The 9944-nt window shown below is 46.1% G+C and overlaps 1 protein-coding gene and 1 long non-coding RNA gene across 3 annotated transcripts; one reads left to right on the top strand and one right to left on the bottom strand.

Moving 5' to 3' along the window:
• Window positions 1-138: 138 nt before the first annotated feature.
• Window positions 139-1563, top strand: LOC118300702. 2 transcript variants are annotated; one of them, XR_004790131.2, is made up of 3 exons: window positions 139-405; window positions 496-826; window positions 1044-1563. It is a non-coding gene; the product is annotated as an uncharacterized LOC118300702 (long non-coding RNA). The 2 variants fall into 2 exon arrangements; XR_007032217.1 differs by having other exon boundaries at window positions 139-826.
• Window positions 1564-2112: 549 nt separating this feature from the next.
• lmnb1 (lamin B1) lies at window positions 2113-9887 on the bottom strand. The gene is made up of 11 exons (XM_035625287.2): window positions 9325-9887; window positions 6649-6805; window positions 6194-6319; window positions 5907-6077; window positions 5320-5445; window positions 5012-5232; window positions 4639-4867; window positions 4449-4553; window positions 3867-3986; window positions 3493-3618; window positions 2113-2902 (listed from the first exon to the last, which is right to left on the bottom strand). The coding sequence occupies exons 1-11, from the start codon at window positions 9678-9680 to the stop codon at window positions 2861-2863; spliced, it is 1779 nt and encodes a 592-aa protein (XP_035481180.2). The 5' UTR covers window positions 9681-9887; the 3' UTR covers window positions 2113-2860.
• Window positions 9888-9944: the final 57 nt, after the last annotated feature.

Raw genomic sequence — 9944 nt, 5'->3', positions numbered from 1 at the left:
ATCATCCCTGGATCTGTGAAACCAGAACTTCAATCTCTGGTGTCCTAAACTTCTTTTTTTTCTCGTTAACGCTGTATTGCCTTGAATGGACTCTTCCTGTCACGCAGCAGGAAGTGAAACCTTATATGGTATTTTGGGGGCGTTGATTATGCTAATTTGCGATCCTCGTGCGCGCTCGCTCGAATTTAAAAAAGTTGACATTCATCCTGTTTACACAGGTAATTTACACATATTCATGAACATAGAAGAGTTTAATGAATCCGACAAGGCCTGTTGGTATGAGCTCACGGTAAGAACACATGGAGGAGAAATTTAGGATTGGAATACGAACACGCCCACCAGATACAGAAGTAAACGCCTCCAGCTTTACATCTGACGAAGATGCAACAGTTGAGAATTTAGAGTGTGAGTTGTCAAATCTCGCCTCACACTGTGACAGTGTGAAACAGTCTCCACTCCACATGTCTTCTGCTTTTCCTCCTCGCCCATGAACAGACACCAAAGGAACCATCTCCTCTCTATCCCCCCGCACTGAGGTTCTGGTGGACTCGGTGTCGCCCCCAGGCGGTCAACGTTCGAGACGGCAGCTTGCTATGGAAGGTCAATCACTGCACTCCCTGGAACCAGATCTCTCAGAGTTCTCCTCCTGCTGCCTTGGTCTTCAGAGGAGGAGGACAAGACGTTATGTGATTTGTGGATTTGCAATATGGGAGACCGCTCTGCAATGTGACCAGTAGAGCTGTGAGTTTTTAGCATGAATAAAGTCAGTCATGTTACAAGTTCGGGAGGTGCAGAAGCACAGAGGCACACCAGAAGACTTCTACAGGTTTGTGGTTTCCTTTGTTAGGTGGTCGTGTACTTGCAGTCTGTTTTTTACCCCCCTTACCACCTTTATTTTCCCCTTTTATACTGTTCTCAGGGTTTTATTTGATTCATTATGATCAATTGTTATATAGCCTCTTTGGTGTTTTAAGAGAGAATAAATTCATTTGTTTTCATCATGCGCAATTCTTCTGATCATACAACCATTTTCTTTTACCCAGAACTAGTTGGTGTCATGTCTTTGTCGGCACCGGCTGACTCGTGGCGCTCGGTCTCTCACTCACTCAGCCAGAGTCCTACAGTCAACACCAAGTAGAGGATTCTCTCCCTGCCCTGTGTGACCTGCTTCTGACTTGAATCACCCCTTTGTGTTCACGTTTTTTTTTTTATTAGAAGGGTTTGTGGCTCGACTCTTCACCAGTCTGTAGTTGCTTTTAAACCCAACTCATTGTATTTAGCTCCTGGTTATTTTAACTCTGTCCTGTGAGTTGAGTGTTGTACGTTTGTTGTATGTCTTCATCGTGTGCTGCTTTTGTCTGTACGTCTGAAACCGTGACTGCCTTCTTGGCCAGGGCCAGAGAGAGATCTTCTTCTCTCAATGGGACTCGCCTGGTCAAATTAACAACTCACACCACCTTTTTATGTATAAATGAGTGCTAGTTTTATAAAAATGTAAAAAGCTATTCAAACATCCATCTCTATTGTGTTTCCTGTAGCCTATTAATAAAAACATTAATAAAACCTGATGGGTCCACACTGCCCCCTCTTTCAGTCTCTGCTCTTGACCTTGACATCTGCATGAGGTGGAAGGCACGGCTGCTGCCAGTGACTGCATTTTCTGACATCCCCCATGCATCTGTATTCATCTTGGACAAAATATGACAAGATGGTTCACAGGCCAAACATAATCCTGTACATTCACATGGTAATCAAACCAAACAAAAGTATCCTCCCTCATTCTACCAGTCGACAGTATCTGTTGAGTTCACAGCCTCTCAGAATAGAGCAGAAGTCGGTCATATTCAGCCTCTGCATCAGGTTATATGTTCAATTTATTCAGGAAAAGCCCTCGCACTTTTCAGTATGATCTGGATGTTTTGTGCAGACGCTTCTCTTCGCTCGGAAATGTAACTCCATAAACTATACCATCATCGGATGTATATATATATACTGATCCTTGTTAAATTTGCTACGAGCAGCTACAGTTTAGTGTTTTTTAATGAGTTACGCTACAGTAGTACCACGCTACATGACACAGAAACAGACACAACGATGAATGAAAACCACAAGTACATGAAAACATTTAATCGTTCAACTATAAAGATCACAGCAACAGCATGCATAACAACACACGGACTAAAGTTCTTCAAACACTTCAAATATCAAAAGTTCAACACTTCTCACTGAGTTGTGCAGTTCTTATTCTGAGAAGAGAAACTCACATTCAAGAGGCCACGTGGAACAGAACGTTGTCAAAAGACGTTTCCTCAGGTCCGATCGTTTTTACACAACTCGTCATTACAGTTTCAGATCCGACAGGTGACCCAGCAACTGTCCCCTCTTCCTTGTGAATACAATCATACAATCGTGGCATTTCACTTTGTTTCTAATCTAGAAGAATAAAAAGACTATATCATGTAACTGCTGACATTTTGTGATTCCTGTGACAGAGCTTTAGTGTAAAAGTGATCTAAAGCCGCCCATGACCTGAACTAACGACCGAGATCGAGTGGCTGCTCTTGTGATTTAAAGACCTTAAGAAAAGCACCAACAATAAAATATAAAATAAAATTACAAAATTAAAAACAGTGTGTCCTTGAGTCACAAAGGTCCTGAACTACGAATACAGATTTGGTTCAGTCCCCACGTTGTTTTGGTGTTTCTGTTAAAAATACACTGACCAAATGCAGTCTGGTATTTTTATGAGAAATAAAAAGATAAAATAAAATTCAAACACTTTATTGAAATACACTACAAAAGATAGAAAAATAGTTATAGTATTACAGTTGTCAGCAGACTGGCTGGGCGCGGGGGGCGATCACATGATGGAGCAGCCTCTCTTGGCGGAGCGTCCGTCTCCCTGCAGTGACCACAAACATCATGTTACATATAAACGCATCATCACATTGTAGAAAATAGACGTCATAATGACGAGGTTTAAAGGAGAGAAACTCACTTGTTTCAGTTATTTTAGATCTTATCAGTTATAGTCACAACTCATGTCACGTTTATCCTTTAACTGAAACGTTGAGTCAAATGTTGGGATGGCACTTCAAATAAAAGTGCAATTGATGCACATATTCCCAAAACAGAGCAAATTAATTAACAACACATATCCCCGACCTGACACACCTACTGCGTGAGTGTGTGTGTTTAAATTAAAAGAAGAAGTGTCGTGTTGTGTCCAGTGAAACTTCCCCTGCCTCCCGACTACAGTCTGGACGCCGTGCAGGAACAGACCAACACTGTGACGCAGCCCACCACTCTACACGGTCGTCCCTCTGCTCGTCAACCCAAACAACCACATACCATTCCTCATCATTTTATATCAAAGATCTATTTTTTGTTGAACATTTTAGGAACTAATTTGTGTTGCTGTGGTGGAAAGTGTCCCTTAATATACATGTACATGTAGAGACAGTATCCTGTGATAATAATGTGCAGTCTCACCTGCTGGTGGAAGAGGTCTTCCTCAACGGCCTCCACCCCGTTATCTTCCTCCTCCTCCTCCTCCTCCTCCTCACCCTGCTCCTCGCCTCCTGTCGTCCTGTACGTCGTGGTTCTCTTCGCCACCTCCTGCGACACACCGGGCGTCTTGTTCAACAAATACATTCTGTACCCAGACTGTGGGGCGGACCACCAGGGTCTTATCAGAGGTCTGACTGGGTGTTCTCAGTCTGTCAGGGTCAGACTAACTCATTAACACCCGTGTATCTGTCATGCAGATGTGTGTTACAGTGCACTTTACTGTACTCTGTGTGTGTGTGTGTGTGGTGTGGTGTGGTGTGGTGTGTGTGTGTGTGTGTGTGTGTGTGTGTGTGTACCTCTCCCTGAGGGTTCAGCAGCACCACATGCACGTCCTGGCCCGAAGCCCAGGAGGACTGGTTCTTCCACACCAGGTCTGTGGGAGGTTTGGAGCTCACACCAGCGTCAGACGCCCACACCTGCACAGACAACAGACAACAGACGAGAATCACACACACACACACACACACACACACACACACACACACACACACACACACACACACACACACACACACACACACACACACACACACACACACACACACACACACACACACACACACACACACACACACACACACACACACACACACACACACACACACACACACGGTCAAACTTCCTCACACTCAACAGTGTCACACTAAGAGACTTTGAATCAACTGAAACCAGTCGGCTGATTTGATGATCGGAATCAGAATGCTGTTGACTCTGATGTCAGCAGATCATTCAAGTTCAACTAGAGCAGTTGTGCAGTGAAGTGAGAACCCCGTCGAAGTAATGTTGCTGATAAAAACACCATTCAGACAAAACAATGGTTAAGGCCAAAAGAAAAATGCTCAACAAATAAAATTGAACTGGAACTGGGCAACACTCACCGTGACCTTGTGTCCAGCCTTCAAAACGTATTTGGGAGTAAACTTGTAGGTGGCTGTGGCATTTCCAATTGTTTGACTCATCTCATATCCCACCATGGCCTGGTCCTGAGACAGACAGACAGTCATCAACTGGATGAAGAAACAGGGAGAATATCTCTACACGTCATCCAGCAGTGTCACTCCAGCTCACCTGATCTCCACTGTTGTGGAAGCAGATGAACATCCCGTCAGTGTCGATCTCGTCGATGGAGATGGGTCCTGTGGCCGACGCAGAGTGAGCGATGGACACGGAGCTGCTGGCTTCCTGTTCCTCCACCTCCACGCGCTTCCTCTTCCCCCGAGTGGTCTGAACGCTGCGGCTGCTGGACGATGCTCTGGACACCGTGACTCGAGACGAGGGGCTGGGAGACAGCTTCAGTCTGGGGGGGGGGGCACCACATTTTGACATCCAGGCTCATCACAGTGAACACAAGGTCAAATGGACTGATTTACAAAGGGACATTCACATCGAGGTGTGCGTTTCTGTCTGGGACCAGAAGAAGAAAGTAAATTGATGCCCTCACCTTTCTTCTTCTCCCTCCAGCAGTTTGCGGTAGGCGTTGATCTCCATGTCCAGAGCCAGTTTAACATCCAGCAGCTGTTCGTATTCGTTCAACTGTTGCTGCATCTTGGCCTGGATCTGCGCCAGCTGCCGGTCTTTGTCCGACAGCAACTTGCGGCTCGTGTCTTTCTCCTGAGACAACGCCGCCTCCAGCTCCAGGATACGATCACGCCAACCACGGGTCTGCGTGTCAGAGTTAACACACTTTGTTATCCTGTGACAGTTCTGTGTACGAATGATTGACCATATTAGTGGAACTGGGATGTGTACCTCCTTCTGCAGGGCGGCCAGCTGAGCGCTGAGGCTCTCCATCCTCACAGACGACTCTTGGAGTTCCTCTCGGGCCGAAGACGCCGAGGCTCCGTTAATCTCTGACAGACGCTGCAGGTCCTGGAGCTGCAGAGACACAGATGTACCTCACACTCTCAAAGAGGAACTGACTCGGTCACTTCCTGACACACAGGAAGTTGCTTAAGTGTTGTTTGCCAGGTTGGCCATCTTATTCTTTTCACTAAATAAAAAACAGCCTCCAGCTGGTCAACTTGCATATGACTACATTATTGTTATAGATTTGTCTTTTTCATGCTTTGACAAACGAGCCTCAGACAAGGCAGTGAGAGGAGCAAAGGTGTGTGTGTGTGGTGAGTGATGTGTGTGTGATGTATGTATGTGTGTGTGTGTGATGTATGTATGTATGTGTGTGTGTGTGTGTGATGTGAGTGAGTGAGTGAGTGAGTGAGTGAGTGAGTGAGTGAGTGAGTGAGTGAGTGAGTGAGTGAGTGAGTGAGTGAGTGAGTGAGTGAGTGAGTGAGTGAGTGAGTGAGTGAGTGTGTGTGTGTGTGTGTGTGTGTTCACACCTTGGTCAGGTAGGTACTCTCCATATTGTCCTTGTACAGGTTGATCTGCTCCTGGTTCTGGTTCCTCATGTCAGTCAGAGCCTGAGTCAGTTTATATTCATACTCCTCTTTCCGTCCAGAGTCGACCTCCACCAGTCGGCTCTCGTACCGCTGCCGCGCCTCCTTCACCTCCTGGATTACAGAACACACTCAGCTCTTACACACCGTTTCCTCAGCCATATTGAGAATCCAAGACCATCGACTTGTGTGTTGTGGGAGAAGCTGAGACCCCCTGTGACCCTCCTCACCTCCTGGTGCATGCTCTTACGGAAGTCACTGTCCTCCGTCAGACTCTGGCAGCGGTTCTCCAGGTCAATGCGCAGCAGCATCTCATCTGTCAGGTGCTTCTTGGCCTGTGTGAGACCTGCATCCAGCTGACCATACACACGCACGTTAAAAATACATTTAGATGGATGCAGATTGGTTTTCTAGATTAGAAAGTCGAGAATTGTTTTATCTGATAAATGATCATGTTATCAGTATATCATTATACTACTGGAAAGGTTTCAAAAGCACTGATACAGAAACTGAAGTACTTTAAAATTTCAGATATATTCATTATTATTAAATATGATAATAAACCAACAATATATCTAATGTGCAACATTAACATTGTTAAAAACGGTTGTAACCAATTCAGAACTAAAGACGAGAACACTAACAAGTACACTTTTAATATGTAGAAGTCTGTTGATGTTCTTACCTCCTGCAGCTCCTCCTGCAGGTCAGCCAGCGCGGCCTCCAGGCCCCTCTTCTCAGACAGGGCTGTAGCCAGCGTGGCTTCTCTGGAGTTGAGCTGGGCCTCCAGGTCCTGGGATCTGGCCTGAGCTCCAGCCGCGTCCTGGTCCCTCTTATTGTAGCTGGAATGAGGAGGAAGAGACACAGTGTGTGATGGTGTGTCTGCTTGTGACCATCAATCACACTGCAATTTACTAAAGAATTAGTCTACTACTAATTACTTAAGATTTACGAAAGATTTTTTATTTTGAAGTGTGTGTTGTCAGGTTGCCAGGGTAGTTTAGAATCACTTACTGCCCCTTTAACATGTCTGATACAGCTTGCTGACATGAGCGTCAAGAGAATGTTTAATGCCTCGGACACACTTCACTTTCAGGTTAACACTCACTGCCTGTTCACAGCTCACACTAAAGGAGATGGTTCCTGACTGGTCCAGATATTTATGCTGATAGAAATCTGGCGGACGTCGACGAGGGCTCGGTGAGTCGTTGGTCGTCCACACATAACTATTGAGTGGCGATTCACAAGCCCTGATTTCACACTGATTTTTCTCTGATTTGCTGCAGCTCCAGAATTCGTCGGCGAGCGGAGAATCGGGCTTAAAATCTTGTGGCGTGATCTCGGCATTAGTAATATTTTGAGTATGTTACAGCTACGTTTCGTCGAGGGTAACAAAGTGTGTGTTTGAGCGAGTCCCTGCTCAGTAATGGAGCCCGGGGGTACCTGGATTGGAATCATTTTTTCTTTTTATTGAAAGTATGTTTTTTTTAATACTGGTATTGTATCAAAGTTTGAAATTTTGGTGCCATGACAACCCTGTTTCAGACTGGCGGTGTTAATCTTTTCTCTCGTTTTATACAAGTGCATGTGGTTTGTACGTGTGTGAGTTTTGAAACTGAAACAAAGCCCTGTGAATCAGAACTGAATCACAAGGTGCCAAGGGAGATTCACAACAAGAACATGTATAGATGAAAAGCACATACTTCATATTCAAAAGACACATGAGCTTCCATTTCCGAGCCCTAAGCCTGGGTTAACCAAATCAACATGGAACTCTCTCCGTGGGTCGGACAGCAAAGAGGCCAAGCCTCAGGGTTACGATGGGGTGGGGCTGAAGTGGACAAACTATGAGTGGAATGTAGGGTGGTACAGCATGTCAACATTAAACCACGGGCCCTCACTTCACAGGAACATTCTCAGTCGGCAATACTGGACACAGCAACTACCTGGCACTTTTAGAAAGACAATTTATCATACAACAGCTTCATCAGAGAGCAGCACAGATTACTGCAGTATAGTCAAAAATACCTCTTCACATCGTAACTTCACACAGAGTCGAAAAACACAACTACGCTCATCATTTAGTAGAGGAACCTAAAATTAATATTGTGTAGTTGGTCAACTGACAGATATTGTAATCCACAGATGAACTAGACTCGCCACACGTTGACTGAGGTCCATTCATGCACTTCAACAGCTGTGAGTAACAGTTGCTGCTGTCAGGCTCTGCGGGGTCAATGTGAATACAAATGACTACGACATCCAATGTTCAATCAGTCTAGGGCCGCAACTAACGATTATTTTCATTATCGATTAATCTGTCGATTATTTTCTCCATTAATCGATTAGTTGTTCGGTTCATAAAATGTCATAAAATGGTGAAAAATGTGGATTGTGTTTCCCAAAACTCCAATATGATGTTTTGTCCACACACCAAAGATATTTAGTTTACTGTCCCGGGTGAGCAAAGAAACCAGAACATATTCACATTCTCTCAAGCGTGCAGGAGAGATCGTAGCAGACCCCTACCACCCCGGACACAAACTTTTTGAAATGAAAAGAGGTCGAGGTCTGCCAAGACCAAAACCTCCCGCCACTAAGACAGTTTCTTCCCTTCTGCCGTCAGCCTCATCAACAAGGCCCGGGACCCCCACTGACACCTCCCTTCCTTCCCCATGGACATTACACGTTATATTTACGTAATCCACCACACTCACATTTAACCATCTGTGACGCCCATATTTATTGTAAATAGTGTGAATTTTATTTCATTTTATCTTGTTTTATTGTATTCCGTTTTATTTTCATTAACCTTATTTTATATTCTTTTTCTAATTCTGTGTATTATGGTGACTGCTACATGCACCTGAACAACACACTGAAACCAGAGAATTTTCCATTATCAAAATAGTTGGCGATAACTAATCGAGTGACTGTTGCAGGCCATAAATCAATACGAGAGGAATATTAACAGGATGTAGTTGACATGTCTGAACACATCTGTGGACCTCTTCCATCGCAGCAGAACCCCTGGTGTTGGTTCAGAACACATCCCGGTGGTAGACCCTGACCGCACCGTGTTGCCTTCACTGACCAAGGGTTCATTTCTCTAAAGAAATCGTGAGCTGTTGTTCGTTCAGGACGAGACACGGTCACAGTTCCTGCCCTGACAGTGAGCACGGACTGGTGTATTTTTAAAAAGAGAACGGTTCCGGTGAGTCCCTGCTCTCCCATTGGTCGAGCGGGAGTGACGCTGGGCGCAATGGGTGGAGCTCCGTGTGTCATGTCGCAATAATGGCTCGAAAATCAAAGTGAGTCTCTAACGTCCCGACCGCGTGTGGAGGGTCTACGAGGGTCGTACCTGTGCAGCAGCTGCTCGTGCTCGCTCCTGATCTTGCCCAGCTCGATCTGCAGCCAGGCCCGCTCCTTGGACGAGTCGTCCAGGCTGCGGCGGGCGTCGGCCAGCTCCGTCTCGTACAGGGCTTTGAGTCCGCCGACCTCCCGGCTCCTCACCTCCTCCTTCTCGCTGATCTGCAGGTGGAGGACCTCGTTCTCGGACTCCAGACTCCGGACCTTGTCGATGTAGACGGCCAGCCGGTCGTTGAGGTCCCGGAGCTGGTGCTTCTCCTGCAGCCGGGTGATCCGTGTCGGACTCAGCGGAGTGCCGCTGCCGCACGTGCTCCTCTGGCCGGTCGGGGTCGCAGCCGCGGTCGCCATTGTTGCAGAGTAGCGAGTAGTGTGGAAGCCACAGAACGAACCGAACCGCGATATCTCGTGTGCTGGTGTAACCGTTGAGGTGTGAGCGGTCAACAACAACTGACGCGTCCGAATTGAATATTTTTGCTCCTCGTCAGAATGAAAGGGGGTTTGGCTTCTTAATGGCGGATGTTGGCTCTTTGGAATCTCGACAGTGTGGACCACGAGCCAATGGCGACGCTCGACGCAATGCGCTTCTCAACGTTCCTCTTCTTCGCGTTGTAC

Source organism: Scophthalmus maximus, chromosome 2 (genome assembly GCF_022379125.1).
Source record: "Scophthalmus maximus strain ysfricsl-2021 chromosome 2, ASM2237912v1, whole genome shotgun sequence".
Lineage (NCBI taxonomy): Eukaryota > Metazoa > Chordata > Actinopteri > Pleuronectiformes > Scophthalmidae > Scophthalmus > Scophthalmus maximus.
Note: the sequence above shows the minus strand (reverse complement) of the source record. Positions and strands in the feature narration are given on the sequence as shown.

What these genes read in the sequence shown, in the direction of transcription:
- lmnb1 (XM_035625287.2), bottom strand. Translation starts at nt 9,680, where the DNA reads ATGGCGACCGCGGCTGCGACCCCGACCGGCCAGAGGAGCACGTGCGGC. An exon ending in GTAAGAGCATGCACCAGGAG is followed by an intron (nt 6,078 to 6,193) that starts GTGAGGAGGGTC and finishes TCTGTAATCCAG; the next exon opens with GAGGTGAAGGAGGCGCGGCA. An exon ending in AGAGTACCTACCTGACCAAG is followed by an intron (nt 5,446 to 5,906) that starts GTGTGAACACAC and finishes GTGTCTCTGCAG; the next exon opens with CTCCAGGACCTGCAGCGTCT.